The sequence below is a fragment of the Hyperolius riggenbachi genome, chromosome 12, assembly GCF_040937935.1.
Source record: "Hyperolius riggenbachi isolate aHypRig1 chromosome 12, aHypRig1.pri, whole genome shotgun sequence".
Taxonomy (NCBI): Eukaryota; Metazoa; Chordata; class Amphibia; order Anura; family Hyperoliidae; genus Hyperolius; species Hyperolius riggenbachi.
The window spans coordinates 4,245,857-4,266,413 of record NC_090657.1 but is presented as its reverse complement, the minus strand read 5'-3'; the positions used below and the strand labels follow the sequence as shown (position 1 = coordinate 4,266,413).

The window sequence follows — 20,557 nt, the reverse complement described above, 5'->3', positions numbered from 1 at the left end:
TCCTAGACTGCTAGTACAGTAAGAGTAAGTAGTAACAGTAAGTAGAACTAACTAATTACAATAATCAATCAGCGATCAGAAGGAAATGGAGTGTGGGTGTGTGTACACTCAGACAGTGAGTGCACGCACGCAGGAGCTAGTAGCCTATGAACACAGTGACTGAGTGTCCTAGACTCCTAGTACAGTAAGAGTAAGTAGTAACAGTAAGTAGAACTAACTAATTACAATAATCAATCAGCGATCAGAAGGAAATAGAGTGTGGGTGGTGTGTGTACACTCAGACAGTGAGTGCAGTGCGCACACGCAGGAGCTAGTAGCCTATATGAACAGTTACAGTGAGTGTCCCTACGGGTACAGTAAGAGTAAGTAGTAAGTAAGTACAACTAAATAACAATAATCTATCAGTAATCAGAAGGAAATAGAGTGTGTGTACACACAGACAGTGAGCGAGTGCACACACGCAGGAGCTAGCTAGTAGCCTATAAACAGTGACAGTCAGTGAGTGTCCTACTCCTAGTACAGTATAACTACAATACTATTAGTAAAGGACAGCAGAAATACTGGTATAGATGAGAGAAATAAACAGAGGACAGCTGCCCACAGAGGCAAGGCCCCCGAGGCCTAAACCAGTAAGCTTGCAGCAGCTGCCTGTCTCTAATGTAACACACAAGCTACTAACTAAAATACAATGTCTATCTAACTAACAACAATATAGGTGTATATGGCAGGTGTAGGTGAGCAAAAACGCTAGGTAAATGATCACAATAGAGCACTTGCTAAGCCAAAGCACAAAGGAGCAACTCTCTCTCTGTACAAGTCTCAGGCAAGCATGGAGAAACGGAACATGGCGGCCGCTATTTATAGGGTAGGGGCTGGCCAGGGTCCCCCTCTGTGATTGGCTGCCGTCAGAGGGCCTGGGAGCCCTCTGATTGGCTCTAAGGACATCAATCTGGGCTATGACGCTATTCGAGCTCGGTACCGAGCTCGAATAGCGCCGGGTTGCTCGAATAGCTCGAATAGTGAATGGGCTATTCGCGTTTACTCGGATAGCCCATTCGAATAGCTCGAGCTATTCGGAGCTCGAATACCGAGCTCGAATAGCTGAAAAAGAGCTCGAATATTCGAGCTACTCGAATATTCGAGCTCTGCTGAGCACCACTGGTCAAAGTGAACCAGGCTGGCTTAGTGAGCAGGAGCCAGGAGGTGGTAAAGGGTGGTAAGGCACATTAACGATGGTTCTTAGCCAGTTCATGTCCCCCTCTCGCCGACAACAGGGGCCAGGAACTCGCCTTCCACCCACGCCTGGTTCATCTTGAGAAACGTCAGTCTGTCCACAGACTTGTGAGACAGACGTGAGCGTTTCTCGGTGACCACGCCACCAGCTGCACTGAAGCAGCGCTCGGACAGCACGCTGGAAGGGGGGCAGGACAGCACTTCCAGGGCGTACTGCGCCAGCTCGCTCCAGATCTCCAGGCGCTTGACCCAATACTCCATGGGATCAACAGGGGCATCGCTGTCAAGCCCGCTGTAGGACCCCATGTAGTCAGCCACCATGCGGGTCAGGCGCTGGCTGTGACCGGTGGAGGATGCTGCTGCATGCACCTCCTCTCTAGTCACTGCTGCCGGAGCCTCTACAGTCCTGTAGAGCTCGTGGCTGAGAGACAGCAGGTCTGTGGGGTGCTTGCTGCTGGATGCAGGCACCTGCTGCTGCCTCTGTGCTGGCTGCTGGACAGTGGGGGTGGAAGGCTGGGGGAAGGCTTCCTCCAAGCGCTCAACAAGGGCCTGCTGCAAGCTCCTTATTTGTTGCGCTGGGTCTCCTCCTGCAGGCGGCAGGAACTGGCTCAACTTCCCCTTGAGGCGTGGGTCCAACATCATGCTGATCCAGATGTCCTCCCTCTGCTTCATCTGGATCACCCTGGGGTCTCTGCGCAGGCACGTCAGCATGTGCGCTGCCATTGGGAAGAGGCGGGCCACGTCTGCTGGCACATCGACGGCAGTGCTGCTGTCCTCATCCTCCTCCTCTGCCTCGTCAGCCTCATCCTCTCTACACCCCCGCACCAACTCAGCTGCACTGTGCTGATCCCTCTCATCAGCAGCAAGGTCAGGGACCTCCACCAAGTCCTCCTCCTCCTCCCCCTCAGAGGTGGACTGTGCAGCTGCTTGCCGCTCCTGCTGGTCCAAGGCTGCCGCTCCCTGTTCCAGCAAAGCATCGAGGGCCCTGTTCAGCAGACAAACCAGGGGCACCCACTCGCAGACCATAGCATGGTCCCTGCTCACCATGTTAGTGGCCTGCAGAAAGGGAGCCAGCACTAAGCACACCTGCTGCATGTGCCTCCAGTCATCATCGGGGACGATGGACGGGATGTTGCTGGTCTTGTCCCTTCTCTGAGCGGCGGAAACAGTGGCCAGGGCAATGTACTGTTTGACAGCGCGCTTCTGTTCAACCAGATGCTCCAACATCGCCAGGGTGGAGTTCCAGCGAGTCGGAACGTCAAGGATCAGCCGATGGCGTGGCAGATCCAGCTCCTTTTGCACGTCTTCCAGGCTCGCACAGGCTGCAGCCGAGCGCCGGAAGTGACGCACAACGTTCCTTGCAGTTTCCAGCAGTTCGCCCATCCCCTGGTACGTGCGCAAGAACTTCTGCACCACCAGGTTCAGCACGTGGGCAAGACAGGGGATGTGGGTCAGGTTTCCCCTGTCTATTGCGGCAACCAGATTGGCTCCATTGTCGGCCACCACCTCTCCGACTCTGAGGCCTCTGGGGGTCAGCCAAATCCTCTCCTGCTCCTGGAGTTTGGCCAACACATGGGTTGCCGTCAGCTTGGTCTTCCCAAGGCTGACCAAGTGCAGCAGCGCTTGGCAGTGGCGGGCCTTCACGCTGCTGCTGAGGCGGGGGGTTTGGCCAGGTGTGCCGGAGGATGGCAGAGGATCGGAGGAACCTGCTGCAGTTCCCCTGACCCTGCGGGGTGGCACCACCCACTGTGTTGCTGCTGCTGCTGTGCCCGCTGCTGCTCTCCCATCCTCACCCCCTTCCACCAAGCTGACCCAGTGGACAGTGAAGGACAGGTAGCGGCCTGTCCCGAAGCGGCTGCTCCAGGAGTCCATGGTGACGTGGACCCTTTCACCAACCGCGTGCTCCAGCCCTCGCTCCACATTGGCCATCACAAAGCGGTGCAGTGCAGGAATGGCCTTGCGGGAGAAAAAGTGTCTGCTGGGGAGCTGCCAGTCTGGGGCTGCGCAAGCAAGCAGCGCACGAATGTCGCTCCCCTCCTGCACGAGCGTGTACGGCAGGAGTTGGGAGCACATGGCCCGTGCCAGCAAGCCGTTCAGCTGCCGCACGCGACGGCTGCTGGGAGGCAGAGCCCTAACCACCCCCTGGAAGGACTCGCTCAAAAGGCTCTGGCGTGGCCTTTTGCTGGCACGGGAATCAGCAGACACAGCGGAGGAGGTCACTGAGGACTGGCTGCCAGAACAGGCCTCAGTGTCGGCGGCAGGAGTTGCAGAGGGGGGAGGAGCAGTGCGTTTCCGCACTCCTGCTGGTGCTGCTGGAGGAGCAGGAGGGCGGGTGGCTGCTGTTGCTGCTGCTGCTGAAGGCTGTGCAGTGATGGGTGTGGTGCCACTGCCAGCACCAGATGCCTTCAGCCTCTGGAACTCCTGATGCTGGTGGAAATGTTTCGCAGCAAGGTGGTTGATGAGCGAGCTGGTGCAGAACTTTAAGGGGTCTGCACCTCTGCTCAACTTCCGCTGACAGTGGTTGCAAGTGGCGTACTTGCTGTACACTGTGGGCATGGTGAAAAAGCGCCAGATTGGTGACAGAAACATCCCCCTACGGCATGGAAGCGCTGCTGCCTGTCTCCCTGTGGTGGTTGGGGGGGGGGGGCTTGGGGGGCTTGGGTGCGGCTGGTGGTGGTACTGGCAGATGCTGCTGCTGCTGCTGCTGCTGAGCCTGAGACACCAGCAGGCTGTGGGACCTGCCTACTGCTGCTGCCAATGCTTGCAATGATGCGCCTCCTTGCAAGGCCCACAAGAGCATCCTCCTCCTCCTCCTCAGAGCTGCTGAGGACGACATCCCCTGGAGGTGGTGGCACCCAGTCTCTGTCTGTCACCGGGTCATCAACATCCTCCCCCTCCTGAAACATGTCCTGCTGGGATGAGGACCCCCCAAACTCCTCTCCTGATGCATGGATGGGCTGCTTGACTGTCGCCACAGTCTTGCTGTCCAATCCCTCATCCCCCAAAGTGCCCATCAGCATCTCCTCCTCAAGATCGCCAACAACAGCAGACAATTTACTCATGATGCCTGGGGTCAAAAGACTGCTGAATGACAGGTCGGCGAGTGACGGTGAACTGGCCTCCTCCCCAGACCCTGCTGGGCGGCTGCTGCGAACAGGGGTGGTGGTGGTGGTGGTTAGGGTGGAGGCCTCAGATGCAGAGCTGATGGCGGGCTGCTCATCCTCCGCACCACAGTGTCTGCATGCTTTTCCTCAATGGGACGTTTCCGACCCGGCTGGAGGAAAATCGGAGCAGGTGCTACACTCTGCTGCTGCTGTGTCTCTGCAGCGTGAGTTGCAGATGCTCCTGCTGGGCGGCGCCCAAGGCGTCCACGGCCAGTGGCTATGGGAGGAATGTTAGCCACTGACGCTGCTGCTGCGGAACTGTGCATGGTGGCGCGCCCGCACCCGCGGCTTGCCACAATGCTGCTCCCTCTCCTCCTGATTCCCTTGCTGCCCTTCCCCTTGCCCAAACCGCGCTGGCTGCCACTTCCAGACATCTTCGATGTTTTGGGCGTATAGACAAAAGTTTTTTAAAAGGGCGGGTGAAAAGTGGGGTACTTTAATGGAGTGGGTTGGTGGGTGAGGTGACTGAGTGAGTGTCCCTAGTACAGTAAGTACGTAGTAACAGTCAGGAAGTACAACTAGCAGTTACAACTTACAATAATCAGTAGTAATCACAAGTAAATTTAGTGTGTGTACACTACAGACAGTGAGTGCACGCACGCGCAAACACGCGCAGGAGCTAGCCTATGAACAGTGACTGAGTGAGTGTCCCTAGTACAGTAAGTAAGTAAGTAGTAACAGTCAGTAAGTACAACTAACTAATTACAATAATCAATCAGTTATCAGAAGGAAATAGAGTGTGTGTAGTGTGTACACAGACAGTGAGTGCACACACGCAGGAGCTAGTAGCCTATGAACAGTGACTGAGTGTCCTAGACTCCTAGTACAGTAAGTAGTAACAGTAAGTACAACTAACTAATTACAATAATCAATCAGTTATCAGAAGGAAATAGAGTGTGTGTAGTGTGTACACAGACAGTGAGTGCACACACGCAGGAGCTAGTAGCCTATGAACAGTGACTGAGTGTCCGAGACTCCTAGTACAATAAGTAGTAACAGTGAGTACAACTAACTAATTACAATATTCAATTACAATAATCAATCAGTTATCAGAACTTGGAAATAGAGTGTGTGTAGTGTGTACACAGACAGTGAGTGCACACACGCAGGAGCAGCTAGTAGCCTATGAACAGTGACTGAGTGTCCTAGACTCCTAGTACAGTAAGTAGTAACAGTAAGTACAACTAACTAATTACAATAATCAATCAGTTATCAAAAGGAAATAGAGTGTGTGTAGTGTGTACACAGACAGTGAGTGCACACACGCAGGAGCTAGTAGCCTATGAACAGTGACTGAGTGTCCTAGACTCCTAGTACAGTAAGTAGTAACAGTAAGTACAACTAACTAATTACAATAATCAATCAGTTATCAGAAGGAAATAGAGTGTGTGTAGTGTGTACACAGACAGTGAGTGCACACACGCAGGAGCTAGTAGCCTATGAACAGTGACTGAGTGTCCGAGACTCCTAGTACAGTAAGTAGTAACAGTGAGTACAACTAACTAATTACAATATTCAATTACAATAATCAATCAGTTATCAGAACTTGGAAATAGAGTGTGTGTAGTGTGTACACAGACAGTGAGTGCACACACGCAGGAGCAGCTAGTAGCCTATGAACAGTGACAGTGAGTGTCCCAGTACAGTTACAGTATATAACTACAATACTAATACAATCAGTAGTAAAGGACAGCAGAAATACTGGTATAGAATAGAGAGAAATAAACAGGAGGACAGCTGCCCACACAGGCAGGCCCTGAGGCCTAAAGCTGTAAGCCTGCAGCAGCTGTGTCTGTCTCTATGTAACACAAAAGCTACTAACTAAAATACAATGTCTAACTAACTAACAACAATATAGGTGTGTATAGGAGGTGTATGTGAGCAAAAACGCTAGGTAAATGACCACAATAGAGCTCTTGCTAAGCCAAAGCACAAAGGAGCAACTCTCTCTCTGTACAAGTCTCAGGCAAGCACGGAGAAACGTAACATGGCGGCCGCTATTTATAGGGTAGGGGCTGGCCAGGGTCCCCCTCTGTGATTGGCTGCCGTCAGAGGGCCTGGGAGCCCTCTGATTGGCTCTAAGGACATCAATCTGGGCTATGACGCTATTCGAGCTCGGTACCGAGCTCGAATAGCGCCGTTTGCTCGAATAGCTCGAATAGTGAATGGGCTATTCGAGTGTACGCAAATAGCCCATTCGAATAGCTGCAGCTATTCGGAGCTCGAATACCGAGCTCGAATAGCTGAAAAAGAGCTCGAATATTCGAGCTACTCGAATATTCGAGCTCTGCTGAGCACCACTGGCTGTCACACACACAGATAGTCACTGAATGTGCTGGGCTGGGCAGTGGCACACACACAGTATGAATTAGCAAGGCTGTCTATAATGCAAAAGCCACAAAAGTGTCAGTGGGACACACAGAAAAAAAATAGATCATAAGAACAAGATTAGCTCTCAAAAGAGCTGTTGTGGGGTGCTATTATAGCAATAAGAATCAGCCAGGAGCAAGCTAATAAGCCAAGAGCCTAACTAATCTTTCCCTAGGAAAAACAGTCTCCAGCAGCTTGCCCTTCTCTCACTATAGCAGGCACACGAGTGAGTGTAATAGCCGGCGCTCCCTTCTTAATTTAAGAGGGGGGGGGGAGTGGCTCCAGGAGTGAGTGTAGCCTGATTAGCTACAATGTGCCTGATGACTGTGATGTAGAGGGTCAAAGTTGACCCTAATGGAGCATTATGGGGCGAACTGAACTTCCGGGAAAGTTTGCTATCGCATGCAAAGGCGAACCACCCAAAGTTCGCCTGGAACCGTTCGCCAGCGAACCGTTCGGGCCATCTCTACTCAGAATGTATATATATTTTTTTAACAAGAAAATGTAGCTATTGTAGTGACGTAATAGCTATGGCAGCAGCACATAATTCTGTGGACCCTAGTGGTGGGAACACAGACAGCAGTAGGTTAAATACAGCAGCTGCAGAGGAGGAGGAGGAGGAGGAGGAGTGACATGTGGCAGCAGGCAGTGTAACGGGCCATGGTCCCTAGCGTTGGTACCACGGTTGTAATAATAAACATGGACAGCAGTCGTGAAGCCCATGTTGTGTCCAATACACAACTGGGACAGCACAGTTTTCAACCCAGACACCTCAGAATAATTTTTTTTTACAAGAAAAGGTAGCTATTGTAGTGACGTAATAGCTATGGCGCATGGCAGCAGCAAATAATTCTGTGGACCCTAGCGGTGGGAACACACAGCAGGAGGTTAAATACAGCAGCAGCAGCAGGAGGAGGAGTAATGTGTGGCAGCAGGCAGTGTAACAGGCCATGGTACCTAGCGTTGGTACCACGGCTATAATAATAAACACCATACAGCAGGAGGTTCCGGACAGCAGTTGTGAAGCCCACATTGTGTCCAATACACAACTGGGACAGCACAGTTTTCAACCCAGACACCTCAGAATATTTTTTTTTTAAATGTAGCTATTGTAGTGGCGTAATAGCTAGTGGCACATGGCAGCAGTGCTTAATTCTGTGGACCCTGGCGGTGGAAACACAGACACCAGGAGGTTAATTACAGCAACAGGAGGAGGAGGAGTGATGTGTGGCAGCAGGAAATGTAGCGGGCCATGGTCCCTAGCATTGGTACCATGGCTGTAATAATAAACACCAACAGCAGGATGTTCCGGACAGCAGTCGTGAAGCCCACATTGTGTCCAATACACAACTGGGACAGCACAGTTTTCAACCCAGACACCTCCGCAATATTTTTATTTTTTATTTATTTTTTATTTTATTTTTTTACACAAGAACAGAAATAGTAGCTATTTTGAGGGTGTGTAAAACAAGAGACGAGAGTGCTTCTCCATGACCACGCCACCGGCCACAATAAAGCACCTCTCTGACAGCACGCTGGAAGGGGGCAAGACAGGACTTCCAGGGCGTACTGCACCAGCTCACTCCACATCTGCATGCGTTCGAACCAGTACTCCAAGGGGTCCACGTGACTACAAAAACTTCCTCCTTCCGGGTTAAAGGAGGAAGTGTTTGTAATCACGTGACGGCGGATTGGAAAGCATCATGGGAGGTGCCGAGCGAAGAAGACGTCAGATAGGTAAGCTTGACCCCCCCGCCCAGCATTACTGGGTGAAATCCAGATCGTAACTATCCGGATCACCCGAATCCGAATTTAAGCCCATGCCTAATGAGGGTCAACTTTGACCCTCTACATCACAGTCAGCAGGCACATTGTAGCCAACTAGGCTACACTCCCTCCTCGAGTCCCACCCCCCTTATAAAAAGGCAGACAGGGTCAGGCATTGGACTCACTCGTGTGCCTGCAGTAATTAGAAAAGGGAAAGCTGCTGCAGACTCTCTCATAGGGAAATCTTAGTTAGGCTCTTGTAGGCTTGTTAGCTTACTCCTGGCTGATTGTTATTGCTAAAAAAAGCACCCCTCAACAGTTATTTTGAGAGCTAATCTTGTTCTTGTGATCTATTTTTGTGTGTGTGTGTGGCCCACTTGCATTATATACAGCCCTGTCAGTCAGTGTCACTGTGCCTGTCCGGTATCTGTTTGTGTGTGACAGGTGCACATTGTAATACCCATCACTGCATATACCCAATACCTGTTGTTCACTTCAGTGCACCCACCTACCTACGTGAGAGCACGCAGTGTGATATACCACTCCGTGCATACCTGTTAACTGCACCTGTGTGACTGCACATTTTATTAGTCAATTCAGTGCATACCTTTCACTTCATCCCCCCCCCAATATGGACAAAACAAAAGGCAGAGGCAGGCCACCTGGCAGGTCTGTTCGAGGTCGTGCTGTCGTGATTTCATGTGGCCCTCGATCAATGTACAGTGTTCAGAAAAAGGCATGTGCCATCAACCCCCAATATTGTCAGGATGTAGTTGACTATTTAACACAGAACACCTCATCTTTCTCAGCTTCCGCACGTAAGCGTGACATATCTTCCTCCTCCTGCTCTGATTCCATCACCCCACTTAACACTCAGTCGGCCGCCACCACCAAAGTGCCATCATCCCAGGGCTCAGCTGTGTGGACATTTTTTTGTGTGTCTGCTTCAGATGAGAGCAATGCCATCTGTACTCTCTGCCACTGAAAATGGAGCTGTGGAAAGACCAAGACCCGCGTAGGGACAACTATCTTACGAAAGCACATGATTACAAAGCACAAACTGCAATGGGATGACCACCTGGGGAAAAGCAGCACACAAAAGCAAAGCCACACACCACAGTGTAAGATAGCATCACACAATTATTTCTCAAAAAAGGCGAAACCCAAACTGTACCGTGATGCTGAAAGGCAAGTGGTGTCATCTCTGGCACACAGCGTTGGGTCAAGGGTCCATCTGACCATGGATGCCTGGTCTGCAAAGCATGGTCAGGCCTGCCCGAAGAATAAGTCAGTCCCCACACCAGCATCTCGGCCTGCACGCCGTGTGAAAGCCTGCCCCAAGACTAAGTCACTCCCCACACAGCATCTCTGCCCGCAAGCTGCTTGACTGCCTTGTCCGCCACCACCAACAGGGTCCAGGACTCCAGGTAGATTCCTGAATTTTTAAGACCGCTGCTGGCAGCGGCTGCTATACCAATTTTTCTGGTGCGTGTACATGCCTGCCTAATTTTTCTGGCTGCACTGCGGCTTCAAAAACAAAACAAAAGGCATGTACATGTGCCCATTCCCCATCATTATCATTACCTTGCCGCGGTGAAGGGGCTTGCGTATCACAATGAAGCAATGACCGACGGCTTTATGAGTGTCTCGGGGGGGGGGGGGGGGGGGCACACCCAAGATATTAAGGTTGTTGCTTCATTGTGGACAGACCAAATTTGATCAGCTGGACAGTCACTGTTCTGTCATTCAGCTACCTCAGCCCGGTGACCATATGGGCTTGAAAACCGCCATCACCTGCACTCTCGTCATGGTGTGCACCAGTCCAGCACGGTCGTCATTACACAAACAGCTGTTTGCGGTGCATTACACAGTGAGTTTAGTATGTCAGTGTGAAGCAGACTCAGGGCCGGATTACCGACCAGGCAACAAAAGCAGTCGCTTGGGGCCCCATTCAGAGTAAAATGGGCCCCATCAGCACATAAACCAGCCCTCGCCATCCTGTCAGCGGTGGCTGGATGGTATAATGGTTAAAGGGACTCTGAGCAGTGCATTAACTATTGAAAGATGCATATCATTTTAAAGCTCTCTTTCTCCTCTTTGCAATGGTATATAAACCGCCGCCCTATGCATTTTAGTTTTCACTATTTTCGCGTTCGAAACTGCGGCCACGGCAATTTCAATCGCAAAAATAGCGAAAACTAAAAGGTGTAGGGTGGCAGTTTATCTATCATTGGAAAGAGGACAAAGAGAGCTTCAAAATGATGTACATCTTTCCATAGTTACATTGTATTACACAGGACAACTTTTCTCCAAAGTCGGCAGCTCGATTCAGCACAATGCAATGAAATATAAGGAACCCAGCGGATCTATTGGAACTTTATGCCCCTCCACGCACCCTCCGCTCTGCCAACAAGATGAAGCTGGTTATTCCCAGGATACACTTAACATTTGGTGCTCGGGCCTTTTCCTATGCAGCCCCTACTCTATGGAACTCACTTCCACAATTAGTACGAGAGGCTCCTTCTCTGGACAGCTTTAAAAAAAGGCTAAAAACTCACCTCTTTTCCCTAGCCTTTGAGCCTGCATAATGCAGGGTCACAGCGCTTTGAGTCCCCAGGGAGAAAAGCGCTATATAAATATTATTGTTATTGTTATTGTTATATAATTACAAACATCATGCTGGTAGGTGTGAGGATGTAATTAATTAGTTGTGGGTATGCTTAACCACTTCGCCATATCTGGACGCATATATCCGTCCAGATAGGCAGTGGTGCTGCAGCCGTGTGGTGCGCGCGATCGGGCGCGCGCCCGCGCGTGCTCCCGCTGCCTCCCGCTGCTCCCCCGATCAGTGAATGGGAATATAATTCCCATTCACCGATCTAAGTCCCCGGCAGAAATACCGATGCTTTCTCATCAGAGAGCGTGGTATTTCTGCCCCCAGGAAACTTCTTCTCTTCATTTTAGTTCCTAGATGCGACATCGTTCGCATCCAGGAATTTTTTGAATGTGGCCATCTTGTGGCCAAATAGTAAACTGCACCCACATACCTGTATTGAATAAAAAAATACATTATATTACATCTAAAATTGGCTATTTACCTCCCAAACTAAAAATTACCCAAATACATTTTTGTATAAAAAAATAAATAAAAAAAATTACAATTAAAAAAAAAAAACTACATAAATAGTTACCTAAGGGTCTGAACTTTTTAAATATACATGTCAAGAGAGTATCTTAAATTTTTTGAAATTATAAGCTTGTAAATAGTGATGGACGCAAATTGAAAAAATGCACCTTTATTTCTAAATAAAATATCGGCGCCATAAATTGTGATAGGGACGTAATTTAAATGGTGTAATAAGCGGGACAAATGGGCACATAGAATGCATGGGTTTTAATCACTGTAGCATGTATTAATTTTAAACTATAATGGCCAAAAACTGAGAAATAATGATTTGTTTCCATTTCTATCTTAATCTTCCTGTTAAAATGTATTTACAGTAAAGTGGCTCTTAGCAAAATGTACTACCTAAAGAAAGCCTAATTAGTGGCGGAAAAAACGAGATAAAGATCAATTAATTTTAATAAGTAGCGATAAAGTTATTAGCGAATGAATGGGAGGTGAACATTGCTCGGATGCATACGATTTTCGAAGCTGTAGGCTGAAGTGGTTAAAGGCATACCCACAGGCACTGCTTGGAGTCCCTTTAAGGGCTCTGCCTCTGACTCAGGAGACCAGGGTTCGAATCTTGGCTCTGCCTGTTCAGTAAGCCAGCACCTATTAATTAGGAGACCTTAGGCAAGTCTCTAACACTGCTACGGCCTACAGGGCGCGTCCTAGTGGTTGCAGCTCTGGCGCTTTGAGTCCGCCAGGAGAAAAGCACGATATAAATGTTATTTGTCTTGTTTTGTCTTGTCAAATGATGCCGTGCGCTGCTGATTGTCTTCAGAGCCAGGCTCTCCTCCTAGGTCCCCCTCCTGCTACTGTGCGCTCTGTTGCTGCCCACTCCTCCCTCCCTTCCCACAGAGAACCACAGCTGCAGCAAGAATGATAGCAGCAGATAGCAAACGCTCACTCACCTATCCATGATCCAAACGATAGAGATCCCGTCATCTGAAACCCATTTGTCTCTTCTACAGTGCAGCCGCTCGCTCTGAACTTCCTGATTCTCAGATCAGACAGGAAGTAGGAAGTAGTAATAGCAGTAGTAACAGAGCGCCAGCACTCTAGAGGAGACAGATGGGGTCTCCGGATGACGGGACCTCTATTGCTTGGATCGCAATAGGTGAATGTGAGTCATCTGGTCCTGTCATTCTCCCCCGCTGCGGCTGCCTTCTCTGCTGGACTATCGTATTCACTGGGATGGAGGCTGCATGGTGGCTGTCTAGTTTGGGAGGAAATCGGTTGTTTGGTGGTGGGGGTGGCTATGTAATTCTGTCTGGGGAACGGCTTCCGGTTTGGCGGTGTCCAGAGCTTTCTGCTATTGCCAGGCTGGAGATGCAGGGGGAAAGTACTGCTGCTGTGATATCTGTCGCCCTCTTCACAGGGGAGCCCCAGCATCTGAGTGCAAATGTCCCAGCCATTCATCTCTCACTCTGCATTTTGCCGCTGCTATTCCCTGCATTGTGCACCCTCAGAGGAAAGCGTGCTGTTGCCCATAGCAACCAGTAGCTCGGCTGCCCTGGTGTGTGCAGCATGTTGCTGTGCAGCTGCATCTTCTGATTCTATTACGACATGATGGGGGGCCCAAATCAGTTACTTTGCTTAGGGCCCCATTTAGCCTTAATCTGGCTCTGGAAGCAGTACACTAATTACACTCCCTGATTGATGTATATGTTACGGCCAGAACCCAAAGTCTGGCCACTTCGGGTTCTGGCCGGTCAAAACGAGAAGTGGCCGGCTGATGCGGCCAATGTGCAAAATGTACCCTTATTTCGGACTTTGGCCGGCCAGAACTCGTTGTGGCTGTATGTGGCCGGCCAAGTCCTGAAGTCCTGCTCCCTCGGTTCTCCCCCCCCCCCCCCCGCTGCCTGCACTAATCAAACCTCAGATCAGGGCGACCGGACCGGAGAGGCGGAGAGAGGCAAAGCGCACAAGTCACCCGCAGGACGTGAACACTTCAGTGCGGAAGCGCCTGTCATTTGGCACTTCCGCATGTGAAGTGTACAGGTCCGGGTGGGTAGCGTGCGCGCTGCTCTGCCTCTCTCCGCTTCTCCCCGCCTCTTCGGTCGCCCTGATCTGAGGTCTGTGAGTAGTGCAGGCAACTCTCCCGGCCATGCAAAGCGCACACTAAAGGCGCCCCCCCCCCCCCAGCCAATCAAAGCACACAAAAAGCGCCCCCCCGCCAGCCATGCAAAGCACCTCCCAGCAATGCAAGTGCCCAGTGAAGCCCCCCCCAGCGATGCAAAGTGCACAGCCCTCCCCCCCCCCCCAGCCATGCAAGCACCCCCAGCAATGCAAAGTTCCCAGTGAAGCCCCCCAGCCATGAAAATCACCTAGTGAAGCACCCCAGCCATGCAAAGTGCGCAGCCCCCCCCCCCCCCAGCCATGCAAAGCACCCAGCGAAGCCACCCCCCCAGCCATGCAAAGCACCTAGTGAAGCACCCCAGTCATGCAAAGTGCGCAGCCCCCCCCCTCCAGCCATGCAAGCACCCCCAGCAATGCAAAGTGCCCAGTGAAGCCCCCCCAGCCATGCAAAGTGCGCAGCCCCCCTACTTCCCCCCCCCCCACGCTGCAAAGCACCCAGCGAGCCCCCCCCCAGCCATGCAAAGCACCCCCAGCCATGCAAAGCACCCAGAAAAGCCCCCAGCCATGCAAAGCACCTAGTGAAGCATCCCAGCCATGCAAAGTGCGCAGCCCCCCTACTCCCCCCCCCCCACGCTGCAAAGCGCCCAGCGAGCCCCCCCCAGCCATGCAAAGCACCCCCAGCCATGCAAAGCACCCAGAAAAGCCCCCAGCCATGCAAAGCGCCCAGAGAAGCGCACCCAGCCATGACTAATCACCACTGTAATTTGATCTCTCCCCTGTGTCACTCGACTGCCACGGCAGAGCAGCTAATTTTAAAGCGCAGAATGATAACAAATTTGTCTTCTTCCGTTTTTTTTCCTGTGGAGGTTATTATGCTGTTGTGCATCTTTCAGAGCAGAGAGGAAGTTCCGAGTGCCATTCATGGTGACCGGACCCCCGCGATGTTCTGGGATTTGTGCGTTTTGGACTTTGGCCGTTTCTAGAACTGGCCGGCCAATGTCAGAAATTCCCAGCATTTTGGACTTTGGCCGACGTCAAATCGGCCAGTTCTAGAAACGGCTGGCCAATTCTAGAATTGGCCGATTTCTGGTTTTGGCCGTAACATATACACATGCAAGATGTTTTAAAGCACTTTAGGCCTCCAATTTAGCATTCAATGTGATTTCTGCCCTTAAAACGCTGCTGTGCGTCAAATTCTGATTTTCCCCCCGAGAGTTTTGGCGTCTACCCCACTCCGCCATGCCCCCCTCCAGGTGTTTCACCCCTTGTGACGAACAGCCCCGCAATCTCATCTAACTTACTCCAGTACCATCAGGGATTAATCGCCTCCAATGGCTTGTAAGACTGTGATTAATTTGACGTTAAAATAGCGGTTGCTGGGTCGTCAGGTAATACTGCGACAACGCGCGCCAATCTTGTCTAATCTGACACCGTTACCATTCGGGGAATAGACACATCCGATGGTTTGTAATATGGTGAACAGAGTGACGCCAAAGATTGGTCGCACCGCTGCCGGCAATGTGACGTATGCGCAGTCACCCACCAATTCCTGTTCCCTTTGCGGCAGTTTACAATAAAGCCTCAGACCCAGAGGGAATCCTGAAGGCAGTCAGAACTGCAGGCAAAGTAACCTTTTGGATTGGTTGGTGAGTCCACACAAAGTCCAATTTCGATTGTATATACAATCGATACACTCTGTGCTCTCATATAGAGGCCAGGTCGCTGCCACCAATCCGCAATAAAAGCGTGCGAATGCGCTAATTCTAACTCTAGCTAAATCCTGTTGAAAAAGGGTTAATTAGACAACCTTTCTAGAGATAGCAAACTAACAATATTTAATATCAAAACAGTTATGGTAACATGTCTCTCTTTGAAGATGTGAATTCTTTTGGCGGAGATTTGTTTCAGAACAGCACTTAGACGAACGATTTTTAAATCGTTTATTTAAAGAAATAATGCAAAACAAAATATAGCAATAGAAACAATTTGATACAGAAATAATAAGAGTTCAATGTGAAAATAATAGCGGATTACAGTCTGAGCAGTTTATCAAGTTACCGTGTCCTTTGTGATATGAAGTCCAACAGAAATATGTAAAATCCAGTTATGGAAAGTTCTGTGGAATCGATAAGTCTTGTAATAATGCCAATTCCTTTGATAGTATCGGAAGGCTGGACAAAAGACTCTCTCTCTGTCCAGCATTGTTGGTCAGTTTTAGCTCTTTCTCTGCCAGAGGGTGTGGCTGGTAACAAGAAAGGTTTCCACCCCTAACAATCTGACCTCAGGCTGCTGAAGTCCGCCCCTATTGTCTGAGGGACAGAATTGGCAGTTTCTCCAAGTATGCCATAACTCAGTGGATATCCGACATATCATATAAAACCCAACATTTTACATTCCGTCAGCATGCGCTGAACCAATCGATATCAAACTCGCTTGGAGTGCCACCTTCCCTGCCTATGTAATAGATATCTCAGGCTGTGAGATGACTAGGTGGTCGGTTAACGTCTCAGAAGGTGTGCTGCGCTAGTCGCATGGCGTACTGTGAGTTGTGGACCGCTGGGCCCAAACGGGTCCGCAATATCCATCGAATTATGGACTACTATGAAATGAGATATCAAAAGCTCATTAAGCCAGGGACATGTCTCTGGGTGTTCTCAGGACAGGCAGGAATGTCACCTAATGATTTTACGATGCGTTCCTGTATCCTGCTTCTTATCAGCAATTCCTTGTAGTAGATCTGTGAGCTATGTGAATGCTCTGGTTTCTTGGGTTTTATTGGGGATCGTCAGGAAGTGTAAATAAGCACTCACATCCCCCATTGCAGGGCTGGTGAGCTGGAAGAACACTCATTTTTCTAAAAGCAGGCTAAGGCATTTAAAGGGGTACTCCAGAACCGATTTTGTGCGCAATTACATGCGCTTGCCGCAATGGCGTTCGCGGAATCGTGACACCCCTTGAATTATCTTTTCCATCACTTTTGTGGCCAGAATTAGTGTTTGTAGTTGTGAAAGTTCGCCTGCCCATTGAAGTCTATGGCGGTTCGCGAAGTTCGTGCGAAAGTGAACTTTTGCGGAAGTTCACGTTTGAAGTTTGCAAACTTAAAAACAGAGGTTTGAGACAACTCTACTCTGGTATAGTGCAAATGGTTTGACCCAAAATAGCACGAGTGCATCTGAATGTATATAGAGGGGCTCATGATATTTCAGGTCAGCCCATTGGCGCTAAACCTGAGGAAGCAAGAAGTGGTCTCTCGGTATCCTTGGTTTTGTACCCATTAAAACATTCTGTATATCGGATTTCAACTGGTATAGTTGGTATATATAGGTGGTAAGTGCTGCTCATATAAAACAAATCTGAAGCCAAAAAGTTAAAAACAGATACTTACCTATGGAGGGGGAAGACTCTGGGTCCTAAAGAGGCCTTCCCATTCCTCTCATGGTCCCCTCTTTCCAGCGATGTCACCTCAGTTTGAATCCCCCAGCACAGGAGGCTTGGGAGTATTTGGGAGCCTAAGTGTTCCCAAAGACAGGGACTCTGTACTGTGCATGCGAGCAAGAGAGCACACTAGAGCAGTATGGAGCTGCCCGTTACCGGGAGAACTTGGGCTTCTGTACTGTAGACTTCTGAAGCCTCACGTGGCGGCACAGACCAGTCCCATCTGTCGGAGACTGCTAATGATGGGATGGGGGGGGGGGGGGGGGGAGAGGAGGACGGGACACAGTGCTGGAACGAGGGGGCCAGGGGGAAAGTAGGGGTGAAAGAGAAAAGGTGGAAATATTTAAGACCAAGTTAAACTTGCAAAGATGTGGGTACTGGTGGCTTATGGTGCTAAACTAAGTGAAAATTGTCCAAAAGGCATCATATAGTACAAATAGTAAATGTGCAAAATCAGGAGGAATAAAATAACTACGGGAAAGCAAGTTCCCTAGTTAAAGGGGGGGAAGGGGGGGGGGGGACCTAATGGAGGTCACATATATTATCATATACAAAATTACAAATTTAGAAAAATTGTGTTACTCTCTAAAAAATTACTACTAATTGACATTGAACTATTAGGATTACGGCATCTCGGAAAGTGTCCAAATGAAGGGTGGTCAATCCACCTCCTGTTACTTCAAGGGTCCAGAAAGCATGACAAGTTGGTATAGTCATTCAGGCCTAACGGTCCCATAGCATTGGTCTGCAAAATTAATCTAGTTCCTTTTGCTTTAATCTCTTCTACTAATGTATTACGTTGTGTTTTTTATAGGAGACAAAGTACATCCTGTTCACAGAAAATCTAAGGGATTTCCAGTGGTTAAAAGCAGTACAGCAGAATAAACAATTGAGCAAAGAGATTGGTCTCTCAAACTACAGGTATACTTTGTCTTTTGCATATAAAATGCTTCATGTGGAAGTAATGCTATGTACGGTACAATACTGCTTGTCACCTTCTCCATAGGGTTTTACTTACCCATGGTCATCCTAGCATCTTCCCCATAGTCCTCTTAGTATTTATTGAAGTAGACATATTTGTTAAATATAAAAAGTTCTGTCAGAGTTTAACCTATTTTAGTTCCTGGACGTAGAAACTAAGTCCAGGAACCATGCACGCTCCCGCGGCCGATCGCGCGCGTGCACACGTGCTCCCGGCCCGCGGTTCGTTAGCCAGGCAATCAGTGAATCGGGCTATGGTGCCCGATCACTGATTTCTCTCCCCCGCTGAAAAAGCGACAGCTTCTCTCGGAAGCTGCACTTTTTCTGGCTGTAGCGTCCCCCATGCGTCTCTCTAAGCGTATGTTACGCTTAGAGTGACATCATGTAAACAAACTCATGGCCGCCATCTTGTGGCCAAAAAGTAAAACTACAACTAAAAGTAAAAAAAATAAAACTCAAAACACACATTTACATTATAAATCTATTGTTTACATCCCACCCTCCCAAAACTACCCAAATAAAATGTTTAATATAAAAAAACAAAAAAAACCATTACAATTAAAAAAAAAACATGTAAATATTTACCTAAGGGTCTAAACTTTTTAAATATCAATGTAAAGATGAAATATTTCTATTTTTTTTTTATTTAAACTTGTAAATAGTGATAGATGCAAAACGGAAAAAATGCACCTTTATTTCCAAATAAAATATTGTCGCCATACATTGTGATAGGGACATAATTTTAACGGTGTAATAACCGGGACATATGGGCAAATACAATACGTGAGTTTTAATTATGGAGGCATGTATTATTTTAAAACTATAATGGCTGAAAACTGTGAAATAATGATTTTTTTCCGTTTTTTTCTTATTCTTCCTGTTAAAATGCATTTACAGTAAAGTGGCTCTTAGCAAAATGTAACGCCCAAAGAAAGCCTAATTGGTGTCGGAAAAAACAAGATATAGATCAGTTCACTGTGATAAGTAGTGATAAAGTTATAGGCTAATGAATAATAGGTGAACATTGCTCAAGTGAAAACGGCGGAACGCGAATGGGTTAAATATCACAAGCAGCACTGTTATGAACTCACCTGAACCACATTCCAGCTCCACAGCCAGCTTCTCGCTCTCGCCAGGGCCTGATTTCAGGAAAGTCTACAAAGGCGGCTGCAGCCCAAGACGGCACCTGAAGAGGAAAGAAGGGTTGCTACAAATGAAAGAGGACTCTTAAAATGGGAAGTAACAAGTAAAAAAGTGAAACTGATGTCCAACGGTTAGGGCTTTAGGGCTGGGAAATGTTAAATGTGCCTAGTATGGGGTCCTGAAAGATCTGATGGCAGTCCTCTTTTACATTGATACTCACAGATGGTTATTGTTAGTCTTTGTAACATTGCATATACTCTATTTGCATGAGCTGCAATAGAATATCCTAGCGCTGTTCTCACATTTACCACTAGATGGCAGAAAGATACTGAATAATGAACATAATGTAAAACTAAGCTCAAAAATAGTCCATTATTTGTAGCAGTGTTACTCAATATTACTATTAAATGTATCCTTTAATGATCACATTGACCAACTACCCCCCATTGCAGGCAACACCTCAAGTAAGGCCCCTTTTCCACCAGGTGCAGTTCCATACGAAAAGTAGATTGTCACCCATTTCACTAATCACTACAGCACCTGATTAACGTAATCTGTGGTATTATTTTTCCACTAGTACAATTCATTTTTTTTTCCAAATCGCAATCGCCAGCCTGCTGCATTTTCTATGTGTTTGCGCTCGCACCGTACACCCAACATATCGCAATCGCCAGCCTGCTGCATTTTCTATGTGTTTGCGCTCGCACCGTACACCCAACATATCGCAATCACCAGCCTGCTGCATTTTCCATGCGTTTGCGCTCGCACCGTACACCCAACATATCGCAATCGCCAGCCTGCTGCATTTTCTATGTGTTTGCGCTCGCACCGTACACCCAACATATCGCAATCGCCAGCCTGCTGAATTTTCTATGTGTTTGCACTCACACCGTACACCCAACATATCACAATCACCAGCCTGCTGCATTTTCTATGTGTTTGCGCTCGCACCGTACACCCAACATATCGCAATCGCCAGCCTGCTGCATTTTCTATGTGTTTGCGCTCGCACCGTACACCCAACATATCGCAATCGCCAGCCTGCTGAATTTTCTATGTGTTTGCGCTCGCACCGTACACCCAACATATCGCAAACGCCAGCCTGCTGCATTTTCTATGTGTTTGCGCTCGCACCGTACACCCAACATATCGCAATCGCCAGCCTGCTGCATTCTCTATGTGTTTGCGCTCGCACCGTACACCCAACATATCGCAA

The 20,557-nt window shown here is 48.9% G+C and overlaps 1 protein-coding gene across 1 annotated transcript in view; it reads left to right on the top strand.

Moving 5' to 3' along the window:
• The window catches only part of LOC137541989 (alpha-N-acetylgalactosaminide alpha-2,6-sialyltransferase 1-like), a 218,487-nt gene that overhangs the window by 66,296 nt on the left and 131,634 nt on the right, over nucleotides 1-20,557 (top strand). The window contains exon 5 of the mRNA XM_068263568.1: nucleotides 18,032-18,138. Coding sequence (XP_068119669.1) covers nucleotides 18,032-18,138 — 107 coding nt within the window. The remainder of the gene's footprint in view (nucleotides 1-18,031; nucleotides 18,139-20,557) is intronic.